General features: G+C 40.6%; 1 protein-coding gene across 1 annotated transcript in view; it reads left to right on the top strand.

Moving 5' to 3' along the window:
• Positions 1 to 14959, top strand: part of Stt3b (STT3 oligosaccharyltransferase complex catalytic subunit B) — a 43821-nt gene extending 28862 nt beyond the window's left edge. The window contains exons 7-15 of the mRNA XM_027415314.2: positions 1165 to 1213; positions 2320 to 2474; positions 3047 to 3258; positions 4405 to 4592; positions 5484 to 5655; positions 6395 to 6568; positions 9160 to 9273; positions 11500 to 11712; positions 13346 to 14959. Of these exons, the coding sequence (XP_027271115.1) occupies positions 1165 to 1213; positions 2320 to 2474; positions 3047 to 3258; positions 4405 to 4592; positions 5484 to 5655; positions 6395 to 6568; positions 9160 to 9273; positions 11500 to 11712; positions 13346 to 13426 (1358 nt within the window). The 3' untranslated portion in view covers positions 13427 to 14959. The remainder of the gene's footprint in view (positions 1 to 1164; positions 1214 to 2319; positions 2475 to 3046; positions 3259 to 4404; positions 4593 to 5483; positions 5656 to 6394; positions 6569 to 9159; positions 9274 to 11499; positions 11713 to 13345) is intronic.
• The last annotated feature ends 1847 nt before the right edge of the window (positions 14960 to 16806 follow it).

The raw sequence follows: 16806 nt of genomic DNA, 5'->3' as shown, positions 1-16806 counted from the left end.
CCTGAAGAGCATATTACAAATCAGTTTTAAAAAAGCATGAGCCACCATTCCTGACTTTAGAAAAAACAAGTTTATCATAATTTTTTACTGCTCTTCAGACTCTTGTAAATCTGTAAACATCCTTCTCTTGCTGTTAAAGAACCAAAAGAACCAAAACTCTGGAAGACTCAGCATCTGTGATAAGCTGTGTTTTGTTACTTCCTCCTATGTACAATCTCTTACCTGGGAGACTGTTGGCCACATCATCTTATCATGCTTTGGATCTAACTTACTCTCTAACCTGAGCTCACAAGTCCTGAACAGTAGTTGCAGTTTTCCCTGGGGGAATTCCGTCCACAGGCCCAGAACAGAGTGAAGGAGGTGTGACTGGAGTCACAGAGCTAGGTGTTTGAAAATGTATTGGCACCTATAAAATAGAACCAGTATTAATTTGAATATTGGTTTAAATTATCCATAGTTAAAAGTAACAAAGCTCTGAAATGACAAAATTGGGTTGATACAATGGCTCAGCTGGTAAAGGTACTTGCTGAGCAAACCTGGTGACCTGAATGTGTCCCTGGAACCCGAGTCCAGGTGGAAGAGGAAAATCCAACACCACAGTGTTGTCTTCTGACCTCCACATGTGCACTGGAATGTACCCAGCACATACCAATAACAACTATCATGGCATGTGCTCAAAACACACCAGTAATTAGTGTGTGTGTGTATGGGTGTTTCGCCTATATGTACATCTGTATACTGTGTTTGCTTAGTGCTCACAGACACCAGAATAGGATGTCAGGTCCCCTAGAACTAGAGTTACGGACAGTTGTGAGCTGCCTTGTATATGCTAGGAATGAAACCCAAATCCTCTGGAAACCCAGTGCTCTTAACCACTTAGCTCTCCCGTGTGTGTGTGTGTGTGTGTGTGTGTGTGTGTGTGTGTGTGTGTGTGTGTGTGTGTGTGTGTGTGTGTGTGCGCGCGCACACATTTAGTAAAATAAAGCTGTATTCACAGCATTTGAGGGGCTGAGGTAGGAGGATTGCTGGAAGTTTGAGGCAAGCTGTGGACAGGAGGGCCTACGTGGCAAGGAGACCTTTATCTCAACCACCAACAACAACCCAGAGAGGATTTAAAAAAAAATAAAATAAAAAGACAAATAATTTCCTGTTTTTTCTTCCCAGGTTACATTGCACCATGGAGTGGCAGGTTTTATTCATTATGGGATACTGGGTAAGTTCAAATATACTAATTTGGCCTCCTAGTCAAATAACCTTTCTCCCTATTCCTATATTGTGAGCATTTCAGTCACTACTTAAGCAACAATAAATCCCCAGGCTGAGCTATTTGAAGTGAATGCCCTGTTATTTTGAGACATAAGTTCTCTATTCCTACTCTGCTATGGCCAACTCCTTATTGTTTTGTCAACTCAGAAGCATTTGTGTAATTTAAAGATGGGGACTTTTTTTTAAACTAATGTATTTACATCTTGAGTTTTGTTAAGGATAAGGTACTGTGTTACAGATTTATATAACATAGGTATGAAGGACTTTTTGTGCAATCAATTTAAACTTCTGCTTAAAAGTGCTATATAAAAGGAACTAATTTTTAAAGCTTAGGTTTGGGATTAGACCAACTATTTCAGTGACACTTTTTGTCTTTAAAATACCTTAGTGCTGAGAGGATGTCACTGTTTTGTGGTTGCTTTCTAGGTGATCCAATAAAATCCTACCCCATTTATTGATCATGTGTCCTTCTGATAGGACACCTAAGGGTCTGCTGTGCAAGTATGCTGTTTTTAGCCTGTGGACCTTGAGGACTGAAAGGAACCAGTTACAAAAGATTGTTCTGATTAAACTGAATTCCAGAGTTGATGTGTGTTAGTTATACTTACACTTTTAAAGTCATTTTGACCACTTTGGAATCCCAGAGTGTTTGCAGAGTGGCTTCTGTTCTCACACCCATGCCAACCCCTTGTCTACAAAGGCACTGGAGCATAGGAGTTCATGGGTGAAGTGTTTGTGCCACCAATGAGAGGTGGAGAAACTTGATGTAGGTGTAGGTGATAGAGCTGGACTATAGACACCTGCCTGAGCAAGGTTTAGAAACCAGAGCCAGCAGTTTGAAGAGCCCTACATAGTTCTGCTAATTTAAGGGAGTATCTTAGCTTTATTTTGACTAGTGTGTCCAAGCAGCTACATCAGCTAAAATACAAGTGTAAATAGGAAAATCTGGGGAAAGAGTGATTGATGTCAATGATCAAAGAAAATTTCCTCACCTAAAAGGAACTCCATTTTTATCCTTTCATTGTAAATAATAATGAACTTTTTTAATATCAGGTATGCAAAAATACACATTCCAATTATTGCATCAGTGTCTGAGCATCAGCCTACGACTTGGGTGTCTTTCTTCTTTGATCTACATATTCTTGTATGTACCTTCCCAGCAGGCCTATGGTTCTGCATCAAAAATATCAACGATGAAAGAGTGTTCGGTAAGATTTTTAATAAACTCTTCAATTCAAAACGATTATTTCTTTTCCATTTTGAGATTACTTCACTTTAATGTTTGCTTTCCTTTACTTAGTTCTGGCTAGTGGATGGCTGATTGTCATTAAGTGCTTGCTACATGACAGGTGTCCATCCGTCATGTCAGTGTTCCTGTTATTCATGTTTGCTTTAAAGGAGACTTTACAGCAGACGTTGGTGCTGGCTTTCTAAGCTGTTTTTGGTTCCATAAACTCAGTGTGCCTAATGATATAATACACAAATGCATTGTCACCTGTCAGCCATGGGTTTTATAATGTATGGTGCTATTGACAAGTAACAAATGACATTTAATTTCCCATATCTGTAATTAATTAAATTTGAATGACAGTACATTTGTCTAAACTGGTGATGGTTTTTATTTAGTCGACAAAATAGGACTATTTGGTCAGTATTAACAGTTTTGAAACAGTTGCTTTTTGAGATGCCTGCTTGCAGGTTTGTTCTATACTGTGGTATTTAACATACAGTTTCCTGTGAGCATTTCCCCTCAGTGTTGACAGAGAACCTGTTGTTGCAGTTGCTTTGTATGCGATCAGTGCCGTCTACTTTGCTGGAGTGATGGTGCGGCTGATGCTGACTCTGACCCCAGTCGTCTGCATGTTGTCTGCAATTGCCTTCTCCAATGTTTTTGAGCACTATCTGGGAGATGACATGAAAAGGGAAAATCCACCTGTGGAGGACAGCAGTGATGAGGATGACAAAAGAAACCCAGGAAACTTGTATGACAAGGTGAGAGTTGGTGCTGTCTCCATCTTTCAGTGCCAGGAGTGTCCCCAGACGGAAGTGTGCTGAAATGAGGGTGTAGACTAGCTGTGACTTCTATAGTTTCTAGTTAGTCTTGAAGCTCAGAGTAAACAGAATGGAATCAGAGGAGGGATTGTTAACTTTTTTTTGGCCAGTTGTTCCCTGAGCACTCACTGTGTGTCAGTACCTTTCCACGTTTGAGAATACATGTCTAATCAGGGTTAACCATGTGGACTATTGCTTTCACTTGTCCTTAGTCTGTATTTGGTGTGACTTTGGTGCTGAGAGTTAAATCCAGGACTTCATACATGTTAAGCAAGCACTCTACTTCTGAACTACTCTCCCAACCCATGTATAAAACTTTAAAATAGGAAATTGGTGTTTAAAAGTGGTATTTAGATGAACACTTTTAGCACCTATTTGGTGCTAATAAGTGAAATTCACTTTTAACCCTAGGAACAGGATTATATTGGACAAAATTGTGGGAAACACTTAAGAATTAGAACACTTGTCTTGAATGACTATTAGGCTTCACTGTTTTAATACTGACTAAACTTACCAATACTAATAAGCAGTGGAATGCTATCGTGTAAGAATTAGCTGGAATTCGTTCTTTCATTACTCTAAAATTCGTAAAGATTTGTTAATCAAGCACGTACTTGTGTTATTTTTTTTCTTTAATCAGCCTTTTAACTTAGAGTTGAAGACTAGTCTGTTCTCTCCTACAAAAAGAGGCGTGTGTGCGTGTGTACGTGTGTGCATTGAGTTTCCCTCCTAGTAATTTCCTAATCTGGGTTTTAGGTTTCAAGAGTAGAACTCTTTTGTTGTCAGAGTGGAGCCCCACAGTTAATTCCTTTATATGTAATTAAAAGCTGCCTTCTGCCATAGAGATAAGTTTGCTCTGAGATCAGCTCCTGGATTTGAGTGTATTTTCCCATTCACATTGACTTTAAAGTTTATTTAGAATTAAAACAAGAGCAAATCTCCCTATCACCTGTAGAATATCTGATTGCATCTTTTCTGACCAGAGTTACTGTCAGGTTAATATTCTCCCCACCTTTCCTGATGGTGTTAATAAACCACGTACAGTAGCAAGGCTTCTCACGGGGTGGGTGTGCTCTGCATCTACAGGCAGGGAAAGTGAGAAAACATGTAACAGAGCAAGAGAAGACCGAGGAGGGCTTAGGCCCCAACATCAAAAGCATCGTGACCATGCTCATGCTGATGCTCCTGATGATGTTTGCTGTCCACTGCACGTGGGTCACCAGCAATGCCTACTCCAGTCCAAGCGTGGTCCTGGCCTCCTACAATCATGATGGGTAAGAAAACAACTTGGCTGTTGGAAGACTTTTTATTTTGCCTCAAAAAAAAAAAAAAAAGGTAGCCAGACGTTGGTGGCGCATGCCTTTAATCCTAGCACTCGGGAGGCAGAGGCAGGCGGATGGATCTCTGAGTTCGAGGCCAGCCTGGTCTCCGGAGCGAGTGACAGGATAGGCTCCAAAGCTACACAGAGAAACCCTGTCTCGAAAACAAAAACAAAACAAAAGTATTTGTGAAACTCTGCTTTTGATTCTACTTTTTAAGATGTATTAGAGATGTTACCCAGGGCTGCCCACATGGTAGGGCAACCCCACCCCCTCATTTACTTTCTTTTTCGTGTGGCCTTTCCCCAACCTTTAGGATGGGTGGTAGTAACTATATTTTGTGCTCTTTTTCAAAATGTTTCTGCATATGTAATTGTGTATACTCAGTGGCCACTGGACATCATCATTAGTGTGAAACTTGCTAGACATGCAAATTATGGAGCTTACCATAAGCCTACCTGAGAGACCTGGGGACGGGGCCCAGCTATCTGTGAATTAATGGTCCCTGATGATTTCAGCGTAGCTAGACTTCAACAGCTGGCTTTTATAGTGCTACATCTCACCCTTCTACTTCACATTCGATCTTATAGACTTGCAGAGGCTCAGACTTTGTCCCAGAGTTAGCTCATTAGAATCTGATGTTTTATAAGACAAGTGATTTTTTTTTTTTCTTTTGCACATTAGTTTGGGAAACACTAGTATAAACACAGCTCCCCCGTCTCTACCCCCTGGGCTTTTAACTACCATCTTTAAAATGAAATTTTTCAATGATTAAATGTCTCAATTTCAATCTATCTCCTTCACACTTAAAGACATCATTTAAAATAATACTGTGGTTCTTTTCAGCACCAGAAATATCTTAGATGATTTTAGAGAAGCATACTTTTGGCTAAGACAAAATACAGATGAACATGCCCGGGTCATGTCCTGGTGGGACTATGGCTATCAGATCGCTGGGATGGCCAACAGGACTACTCTGGTGGATAACAACACCTGGAATAACAGTCATATAGCACTGGTGAGGACTTGGCATTATTGTTTTTTAAAGAATAAAAGACTTCATGCTACTTAGCAATCTAATTAAACAGGAAAGATACAGGTTAAAATACTTGTCTGCCTGTGTATTCTGGTTTTAAGAGTAGTAGTATGTATTCAGAATTGCAGGCTGGTTTCCAGTACATATATGTAGCTTGCTGAGAGCTAGGCAAACTGCAACTTAAAATGCTTGATATTTTTTACACTGTAAATTTAAGAAAAAGTTTGCAAATTTGAAAACAACTATTGTATGTTGTGCAAGTAATACAGGTGTACAACTTATATCGTCAATTATATTATATCGTCTATTATATAGTGAATCTCCATAAATTAAACACATCTGTGCTTTAAAGTCTGTGCCTAAATAACTAGGTTATAAATAAATGAACTCAGGTTTTGTGAGTGCTGTGGCTAAATGATCAGGTGTCTGTTTAGCTCAGAAGAGACTGTTCTGGAAATTCATGGGCCAGGCTCAGCCTGAGGTTGGGAGAAAACTATCTCTTTAAAAGCTTGCCTTTTTCATTTTAAAATGCAAATGTTCTAAAAATTTAATTATTAATATATACATTCTGATTTTGACACTTCTGCTATAAAATGGTTATCATATTTAAGATGTTAGTGAATTTCTCTATTACCTTCATAGAAAATCCAAAATTCATGTATATCAAACTCAATGAATTCCATCTTATACTAAAAATGAACATTTTTACTTTATCCTCCAGGTAGGAAAAGCTATGTCTTCTAATGAAACAGCTGCCTATAAAATTATGAGGTCTCTGGATGTTGATTATGTGTTGGTTATTTTTGGAGGAGTTATTGGCTATTCTGGTGATGATATTAACAAGTTCCTCTGGATGGTCAGGATAGCTGAAGGGGAGCATCCAAAAGACATTCGGGTAAGGACAACACTGGATATGTTAAGTTTGCTTTCTTTACTTTTTCCTCACTGTATAGCTCTGGTTGGGCTGGAACTCAGAGGTCCTGCCTTGGCCTTCTAAGGATGAGATTAAAGGCGTGCATTACCACACCCAGTGTTTGCATTGTTTTCATCATCCTCTGTTCTACTCTATTACTAAAAAATACTAAATGCATTTCCTAGGTTTGGTAGCCTCACATGCCAGTAACACCATTAGATTGATAACCCCATATAGTTGAAAGTAGTGTGCTAAACAACATGGGTATGTAGAGGATAGTGCTGTCTAGATTCATGTTTGTGCGCTCTGATGTTCCCATGGCGAAGGGGTCACCTTACTAATGCTTGTCTTAGAACACACCCTCATGATTGTATCTCCATCCTACCCTTGTCAGGTCTTCTGGCTTTTTCTTCTCCTGACCTCTTACTTCATCCTTTTGATTACATTTCCTTTCTTCTCCACTACTACCCTTAATGTTTATAAGTCTGAAGAGCAATAATCTAGAAACCACTCTTTTTCTTGGTCCTATGTCTTCGTCCATGAAATATGACATTCATTGATCATGTCACTTAATGCTTTAAAAGCCTTCAACAGATATGGAAAATGGCCTTGAAATCAAATAGATATGAGTCAGAATTAAAACTGTCAGCTGGGTGCTCCAGGCAGCTTTTTGTGCCAGTCAACATAAATGCTTGGAGCATTGGGTCTTTTTCTTGGATCTAGAATTAATGTGGTACCCAAGGCAAGACTTAGATTTTCACCACTAAAGATGGTGAGCATGTGTGTGGTGGTGTTAAAGATACTTGTAGTAATTAGTTAAAGCCTCATCTTACTATGATATTTCTCTTGGCAAAGCACTGGTTTAAAAAAAAACCTGAAGTGCAAGCCCTTTAAACTTAGCCATCCTTTGCCAGTCTCCTGGCCAACCTTGTAACACTCATTGCCAGGCTAATCTGGCCCCTGAATCTTGCCTATGGTTCCTTTGCTTGACTTTCAATATTGACTTTCAATGTTCTGTCTTGGAATACCTCTCCTTCCACACTTGTCACCTCCTCTTCAAAGCCCTTTTTGGGTACACCCATGCCTCTATTTGTCCTCAGAAAATTGCTTTGTAGTTAGATTTTATTTTGTGTCTCCCACCTTCTGAGGACAGGTAGCTAGAATTGTGCTCAGGTCAGGAAGGCACAAAAGATAAGACACAGACAGAGGAGAAAGAAACAAAGATGAAGCACAGTCCCAGATATCCTGCTCAGGTGAAAATGCTATGACCTTTTCCCCTTAGCTGTAACTCACAAACATTATTTCCTTAGATTGACCTGCAATTTCATTCTCTTAAAACATGATTTTAGTTAGTGAATTTCTTGGCATGATTGAGAGTTGCAATGTGATTGTTTCCAACTTCATACTGTATGTGAACACACACACATTTCTGTGCTTTTTGAGTGTTATTTTTAAACCTTGTGAATAGATAATACAAAGTATGTCAAGAGTTTATCCCTCACAAAAAAGAATGCATTCCGTTTATAGTTAGTGTCTGCATATCATATACTTGCAAACTGCTGAGAGAATAGACTGAGTGCTGTCAGAAAAAGGAACGTGTGAGATGGTGTGCCGTGCCTTTCTACAGTGTCTGTGCCTCACAGCGCATGATGTGTGCACTGCACTGTTTTGTCAGGGAAAAGAAGCCACTGGTCATTGTCAATACTATTTTGTGTCTGTGATTTTTACTTAAACAACTAACTTAGAAACAAAGTATGTATGCTGCTTGCTTCTGTAGACCTTAGGAATCTGTTAAACTGTGGCCATCTTCTTCATTGATTTCTTTCTTTTTCCTTACAGTGAGCGTTCCACTAGGTGTATTTGTTTACATGGCTTAGCTAACCTTTCTTCTCTATGATAAACATTTATATCTCTGGCATAGTAAATAATTTTGTGCAGTCATAGAGTCTTATGTAAGTATCTATAGAACATAGTCCTATAAAAGGGATGTCTGAATCAGAAATAACATTTTTACTATCTGAAATTACATTTTTGAAACTGTCGCAAGCTACCCCTGAAGGGAGGTTAATTTATAAATTAACCTGATAAAAATTACTACTTTCTAGTTTTTTGTTTGTTTGTTTGTTTTTGTTGTTGTTTTTTTTTTTTTTTTTTTTGAGTTCATAGGGATACTTGAAGGCAAGCTCTAAGGAGTGGTGAGTGAGGGCAGTTGCTCAGAGCTAGCTCTACCTGGTGAAAAAGCATGGAGTTGGAGTCCCACTCATTCTTGTTTGTTTGTTTGTTTGTTTGTTTGTTTGTTTGAGAGAGACAGGGTTTCTCTGTATAGCTTTGTAAACCAAACTGGCCTCGAGCTCACAGAGATCCTCCTGCCTCTGCCCCCCAAGTGCTGGGATTAAAGGCATGAGCCACCAACGCCTGGCCTAGTCATCTTTTTAACTGTGTGGCTGAAAATCTGACAGGACTAATTTTAGGGCTGTGGGATTAAAAAGAGTTTGATGTCATAATGCTGCCTCCACAGCAGCTTTGAGTGTGTTATGTTGGGTTGACCTTGGACTTGTGATTTCTTTCCATAGGAGGGAGACTACTTCACTCAGCAGGGGGAATTCCGTGTAGACAAAGCTGGATCTCCTACTCTGTTAAATTGCCTTATGTATAAAATGTCATACTACAGATTTGGAGAAATGCAGGTTGGTTCAATCAGTTATTCTATGATCTTTATTCAAATGGGGAGGAACCTTCTACGTTCTTTATAAAAGATTAGAATAATGATGTCTTAATTGTACTGGAGAGAAATGGGCACGGCTTCTTTCCCATTAGGTTTTGATTTCAAACCCCTGATCCTCTTGCCTCAGTGTTCTCTGAGTGCCTAGCTCAATTTCTGATTTTTTTATGATATGTTAGGGAAAAACGTTAGACCAAATGTAGACCAATGGCTTTTTCTTGTCTATAAATAATGGGGGGTGGGGAGGGTGGGGGTGTTTAGATTGACGACTTGGCTTTTGATGGAAACCAAAATATGTTGTTCTGACATTTAAAAATTACTTTTTGCACTAAAAGCAATTAACAGCAATCCGGGGTACACTGTTCATCCAGCCTCATTTCTGCTTTAAAGGCATAAATTAAAATCTCATTTACTGAAGATAATGCTAACTGTAGATGCTCCGACCAGAGCGGGCACCAAAGCAGTCTGCATTAACCTTACACACTCCCTCAGCTTTTCCCCAAAGGCACACTTGCCATCATTTCCCCTCTGTGGAAACCTCAGCCTGCTTCCCTTGTCTCTCCACCAGCTTATTATTCTTTGTGGAGTGCGGTCTGGGGATGAAATTCTAAGCCATTGTTCTGAGTCATTTCATTGAAGTTTCTCCTGTCCTGTGTTGCATGTATTGATAAACTTGTTTATGCTGCTGTTACTGTCTTTTGTTGCAGGAATCCCTCCCAACCTAAGGAGTCATGGGGGTTGGGGAAAAAAGTGTCCCCATTAACTATTGCTAATCCATTTTATAGCCTGTAATGCTAAGCTGATAGTTTCATTTCCAAGCTGTCAGTGAATACAAATTCCACATTACTTTCTAGTCAGCTTGATAACTTTAAAATCAGAGAAATTATTTATTTACTTTTCCACCAGGAAATGATGTTCTCTCTAACTGTATGGTTTGTCTGAACCTCAACATGAAACATTTTGTCCATTTGTCAAATACAGTGATGATAGCTAGTATGATCTAGAATTTATAGGTTGTTGCTTTCTGTGTTGCTCCATGGTAGATGGGCATAAGTAGGTATCTGCTTTATTATTCACCTGTGATCATTCTATAGGTGACTTTAAAAGCAAAGCACCATGCCCACAATAATCTAGATGTAAATTTTTATCTGTGTTTGCTTTATTTAAAGACCTCTTGCCTGGGATCCAAACTCATGATAGGAAAAAAAAAAAACAACACCTGGTCTTAATAGTCACTCCAGAAGACAGTTTTTCTAGTGTAAATGATGTGTTCTCAGCATGGAGGAGAATTTTTCTCCCTCTTCAGGTTTATGAACTATTTAAGCCTTGTTGGTCTCATGCTTTAAGAAGGGGGTGCAATTTTTCTGTTGTGTGGACAAGCAAGAATTTCCCTACTGCTTAGTTGGGCTGGTTTTACACTGCTTGGAAAGGGGTGGGGTTTTTTGTTTGTTTGTTTTTTGTTTGTTTTTCTTAAAGTTTGGGTTTGTGTCTGTGTGAGCTGGATTTAAGCATGGAATTTGCTTTTTCATAAGTCTTCCCATGGTTCAGCTGACTCAGCTTTTATTGGAGCTGGCCTTCAAGACATCAGAGCATTGCTTATGTGAGCATTTCTTTTACCTAAAGAGATGGTGGTGTTTCGACTGACTCAGTCCCCTGCATGAGAGCTGAATGAAGACTATGTGGCACAATGAAACAGATAGTTGTTGTGAGGCCCTAAGGTGAAAGGAAGCATCTTCTTCCTGTCCCTTTGGTAGGGCAGCTTTTGAGACAAGCTCTCACCATGTAGGTTTTAGCTGGCCTGAGGCTCACTAAGTAGACCAGGCTGGCTTCAGAACGAGAGATCTTCCTGCCTTGACCTCTTACATGCTCAGATCAAAGGCATGTAACACCACACTTACACTGCATATATGATTTCTCTGTGTAGCTTTGTAGACCATGCTGGCCTCAAACTCAGAGATCCACCTGCCTCTGCCTCTGGCTCCCGAGTGCTGGGATTAAAGGCGTGCGCCACCACCGCCCGGCTTGCTCATCTATTTAAGGACTGGGTGAAACACATTCTGGTGTGTCTCGTTTTTCTCATAATAAGGAAGAAGGTCATTCATAGCATTCATTGATAGCAGTTGCTGTTTTGCAGTACTAAATGTTTTCCAATAAGAATGACTGACATTTGGTTCTGATGTTACTTTTGCAGCTAGATTTTCGCACACCCCCAGGTTTTGACCGAACCCGTAACGCCGAGATTGGAAATAAGGACATTAAATTCAAGCATTTGGAGGAAGCCTTTACATCAGAGCACTGGCTTGTCAGAATATATAAAGTAAAAGCACCAGACAACAGGGAGACACTAGGTCACAAGCCTCGAGTCACCAACATCTTCCCCAAACAGAAGTATTTGTCAAAGAAGGTGGGTCGGTCCCCAGTAAAGTCATCTTGCTGGAAGGATAGCTCAGACTTGATGCCTCAGTAGGCTGGTATGGAAAATGCTGGAAACTGTTCATAAAGAACATGACTACTCGTACAAGGTAGACACAGGGTTACAGGAATCTCTTTCACAGGGGGCACATGAGCAACCCTGAGCCACAGTTTTCTAGGTGGGCTGCTGGTTATTGGCCAGCCAGCCCAAGAAGTTTTTCTAGATGCATTCTTACTTGAGTCTGTGCCATGCTCATTAGTAGCATATCTTATAAACAGTACCTGTGGCCATTATCGGTAGGCCGGAATTAGGAGACCATTGCAGTCCTTTTCTAATGCTGGGTTAGGAAGTCTTTTGCTAGAGGTCATTATTGCTCATTTAAGTTGGGTAGATTTCTTAACCCTCGCATTAAAGATACCTGACCTTAAGGGTGTGGGTGCGGGATGGGAGTGATGGGCAGTCAGGGAGGGCTGCTGCCCTGTAGGCAGGCTCTGGGTGCACATTTGTGATTAGTAAACTGGTCTGCTACCATTTTCTAAAGGGTGCTTAGGTGTTTCCAGAACCCAGAACAGTTAAAGTGTTAAAGTACACACCAAATTATGTCAGAGCACAAATCATGTTATTTATACTTTATAAAAGTGATGTTTTATTTACTTTTATAAAGTGGTCTTGCTGTGTAGCCTAGGCTGGTCTGAAACTAGGGATTCACCTGCCTCCACCTACTTAATGCTGGGATTACATACATGTACCACCATGCTCCATAGATGAATGATATTTAAATAGAAATTTATTTTTAAAAGTTGATTGGTTTGGGGAATGGAAGAGGCATACTGCAGTAATGAGGCACAGTCAGAAGACAATTTGGAGCAGTTGGTTCTGTCTACCATGGGAGTTCTGGGATCTACTGAAGAGCAGCCTAGTTCCTTGACAGTGCGGTGCTGTCTTGAGAACTTGGATCTGGTTTAGCAGATGATCTTGTAGCAGTTTCTATCAGCATATCTGCTTTCATCTGTTACCTGAAAACATCCGTGGGGTTGGAGAGCTGGCTCAGTGGGTAAAGTGGTTATTGAACCCCAGCACCAACATGAAAAGCATGGAAGTACTGGTAGAGACAGGCAGATCCCTCATTGGCCAGCCAGTCTTGCTGAATTGGAGAGTTCTAGGTTCATGGAGACCCTATCTCATAAAACAGGGTGGAGAACAATGGAGGTTGACCTCTGACCTCTGTGTATAGGCACTCAATTGCACACATATATTCACATAACATGCACTGTGTGTGTGTGTGTGTGTGTGTGTGTATGTATGTGTGAAACTTATTCATCTTGAAGTGTTTCCTTCTTACATGACAGAATGTGCCAAGTGATTTTGAAGTTTTGAAGTTTCTAATGCCTTAGATTGGTGCCGGGGATCTGTCATTGTTACCACTGAGCATGTAGTGGCTGAGGTTACAGCCAGGGATCTAGTTATATTCACCTCAGCCTTTTTCATTGACAGCGGTGTGAGCTGAGCATTCAAGGGTCATGTCCCAAGACTAGCAACAAACTTAGTGAAATTCTTCAGAGTAAGCTGGGTGTGTCAATCTGTAGGAGACCTCAACTAATACCATGCATTCTTCTCTTTCTAGACTACGAAAAGGAAGCGTGGCTACATTAAAAATAAGCTAGTTTTTAAGAAAGGCAAGAAAACCTCTAAGAAGACTGTTTAAACACACTGTTCTGGCCTGACTTGCAGCAGTCGTCCTTGTGAGAACCGGTCTTTGCCTTCAGCTCATGTCCTGTTTCACAGCACCAAGGGTACAGAACCATCGCTGGGCCAGGTCAATGTACAAAATTTTCTGGCAATGTCTCATTTAAAAATTAAATTGGTTTATTGAGAACAGCTGTTTTCAATTTGTAATGTGAAGCAAGACAGAGCCATGCTGTGAGCATCTGGCAGAAGATTTTTATTATTATTATTATTATTGGTACATATTACCCTTCAAATATGAGAATTTGGACTAATTGCACCAAAGAACCCTCTAATTTGGTCCCTGGCACATGCATACTTGTCAGTTTCTTTTTTCCTTTTACAAGACCTGCATTTTATTTGAATTACCCAAATAGCAATATGTAAGACACAAATGACAGCTGTAACAAGAGCTTCTTGACCAGTAAACAAACTAGCCCAGATCTGAGAAAGAAGTGTTAGAGGAGAGTCCTTCCATGAACTCTATTTATTTTCCGGTTTCTCCGGTGTGAAGAGTGTTTCATCAAATGTCCACTTTGTCACTCACTGCCGCTATAAGCAGCTGCTGCTGACGGTGGGCCTCTGTGTTGCTATCGGACTAGATAGGTGTTTATGTTCAGGCATGCATCCGCACTGCGGTTAGCAGGTGTTTTCACCAGGTACTTAACAGAGCAGATTTCATGCATTGTTCATTCAAGGGCTAAATTTATATCCTTTGGGAATCATGGCAAGCACACACAGAATGTTGCTGGCTGGGATGGCTTTGTTACATTAGTACTGAGGTTGGCACCGTGTTTACACTCAGAAGATTAAGGGGAAAGCCCTTAAAGTGGACAGGTATCCAAAGTTCATTTCTGTGACTTCAAAATGACAAAGGATTTGTAAACTTTGCCTGGATTTTCCTCATTTTATACCAGTTTTGTTCATCACAATGATTTCTGTTCACTGCTCCATGTTTTTTAATACCGTAAGCATTTGATGAAACACTCTTTAGTGCTATATAGGCATTTTCTTACTTTTATTACAAATGTGACAATTGTCAAAAGATGCACTAAAATATAAATGGAGACTGAACATGTTCATTTTCCAGCTTATAGGCAACTTTATACAGACTTGAAAACTTTATCCAGTTGTTTAGTAAAGTGAGAGAGAAAGGTTTCCTGCCGCAGGAGAACTTTTTATACAACACGCCACTGCTTTTGGTGGGGAAGTACAGAATAGTATGTACCTTTTATGAAGAAACCGTAATTTACAATGTTCTGTGAGAATGTTACTGCTGATTTCCTTTTTCAAGGTGTAGAATATTCTTTGATTTATAGAATTCATTTTTGACCCGGATGATGGTTCTTTTACAGACCAATAAAAAAGGCTGAACATTTTCACAAATAAAGTGTAACTAAATCTGGATTTTTGACACCTTGTCATTTGGGGGACTTTATCTTTCTTTGTTGCTTTACAATTCAATGCAGATAAGTTACTGGTCGTAAGGGAAATAAAGTTAATTCCGATTTTGTGTTAAGCGTTGTCTTTGGCAGATCTTGTTTTGGAAGGATCTGCACATCTCACTCTGTTCATCCCCCTCTAACCATCTCACGAAGGTTTTAGCCAATATGTGGGAAAGTTCACCTCCAACCACTTTAAAATTTCACCTTTTTACTCAGAATAGAACATATTCTGTCTGACTCATGACTTTTTGTTGTTGGGCAAAGGAAGAAAGGAGGCCAGGCTGTGAGGAGTGCCCACTCCACAGGGCTTCAAGACTGCACAGCCAGGTCTGGAAAACAGTGATAGTTTAGAGCTCACAGTGCTGTGGTGAGGGAGCAAGGAGGTGCTGGTTTTACCACACTGGAGTGTGAGCTGGTGAGCTTAGAAGATTGTTCCAAACCTGAATTTATTCCGTGTGTGATCACTAGCACAATTTCTCAGTGAAAGTTCAGCATTGTGACTTGACAATCTAGATTGCAGTTCCATGGTGGTGCTTAGAGAGTAAACAAGGCCAAATTCAGCTTTCACATTGACATTGATATCCTACTTAAGTTTGCAGTGGTGGCATTCTGAATGCCCAATCAGTGAATGACCAGGAGGCCAAAGACTGAGCCATGTGCAAGTATCCTTTGCTACGGTGTTGCCATAGCCAAGGACCCACGGGCCATAGGCTCTGGTGCTGTTAGTTCCTTTTTGAAAATTGTTAGAGCCTTGGTGGTGTTGCTCATTGGTTAAATGCTTGGTTGGCATATACACAGTAGCCAGAAATTGTACTGAAGTACACATTTCAGGGCTGGGGAAATGACTCGGGCAGTAAAGTGCTTGCTGTGCGAGCATGGGGCCCTGAGTTTGATCCCTGGCACCCAGGCTGTCACCTCGATTCTAGCGGCAGGGAAGAGATGGGGATCCCTCAAGATCACTGGCAACTATTGTAACGGTATTGTCAAGTTTCAGGTTTAGAGAGAGAGACCTTGTCTCAAAAACTGAGGTGAGGTATGATTGACAGCTGACATCACCCTACACACACAAGTGCATGGTTTTGTACTGTTGAGTGTATCTACAGCATTTTGCAGCTCATCTTCCATTCTTTCTCATCTGGTTGCAGTGGCTGCTGCTTACTTACCGTGGTTCTTGTTGCTGCCCCTCAGCCCCACTGAGAGCTGGGGAGATGGGTGGGCACATAGCAGCAACAGCAGCCTGCGGTTGCTGTGCTAAGACACCATGAGAAAACAAGTTATGAAGTGCTGTGACTAAGGAAAATGGAATGTGTGTATGCCAAGGTGAATTACAGAAGAGGAGGCAAATTCAGATCCTGGGCTAGGATCAACACAGCAGAGGCAGGATTCCTGAAACTTGTCTCCTCCCAGGCACGGCCAGTGCCGCATTCTTCCTCTTAGCTTTTATGACTAGTGACTTCTCTCCTAGGTATTTTTCTCTAAGCATGGCTAAATGTACCTATTCTTTGAGGTGCAGAAGTGGAAACGTGGAGTATAGACTGCCTAGTCAGCTTTTGTGCAGCATTTGTAAGACGATCCACATTGTTAGGTACAACTGAAGGATGCTTTTCATCAATATATAACATACCCTTTGCTCTGCAGCTTGCTCAAACATACCATTGATTCTTTTGCCAGGTTGTTGATAGACATTTGCAAGTAATGCCAAGAGCACAGTCAAACCTCTTGTTACTTAGATATTGTGTACATTTCTTTGACCATCCTCCTGCTGTTGGGTTTTCCGGGGAAGGTAGTTGACTGCTTGCATATATCTTCATCAGCCTTTCGCTTCTCTTACCTTTGTTTCCTCACCTGCCTGGAACCCACTGGGACCCTCTGGCCTCAGCCTCCCATGCCGAGATTACTAGCCACTGCACCCAGC

Source organism: Cricetulus griseus, chromosome 4 (assembly GCF_003668045.3).
Source record: "Cricetulus griseus strain 17A/GY chromosome 4, alternate assembly CriGri-PICRH-1.0, whole genome shotgun sequence".
Classification (NCBI taxonomy): domain Eukaryota; kingdom Metazoa; phylum Chordata; class Mammalia; order Rodentia; family Cricetidae; genus Cricetulus; species Cricetulus griseus.
The sequence above is the reverse complement of the archived record's forward strand: the minus strand, read 5'-3'. Positions and strand labels throughout refer to the sequence as shown.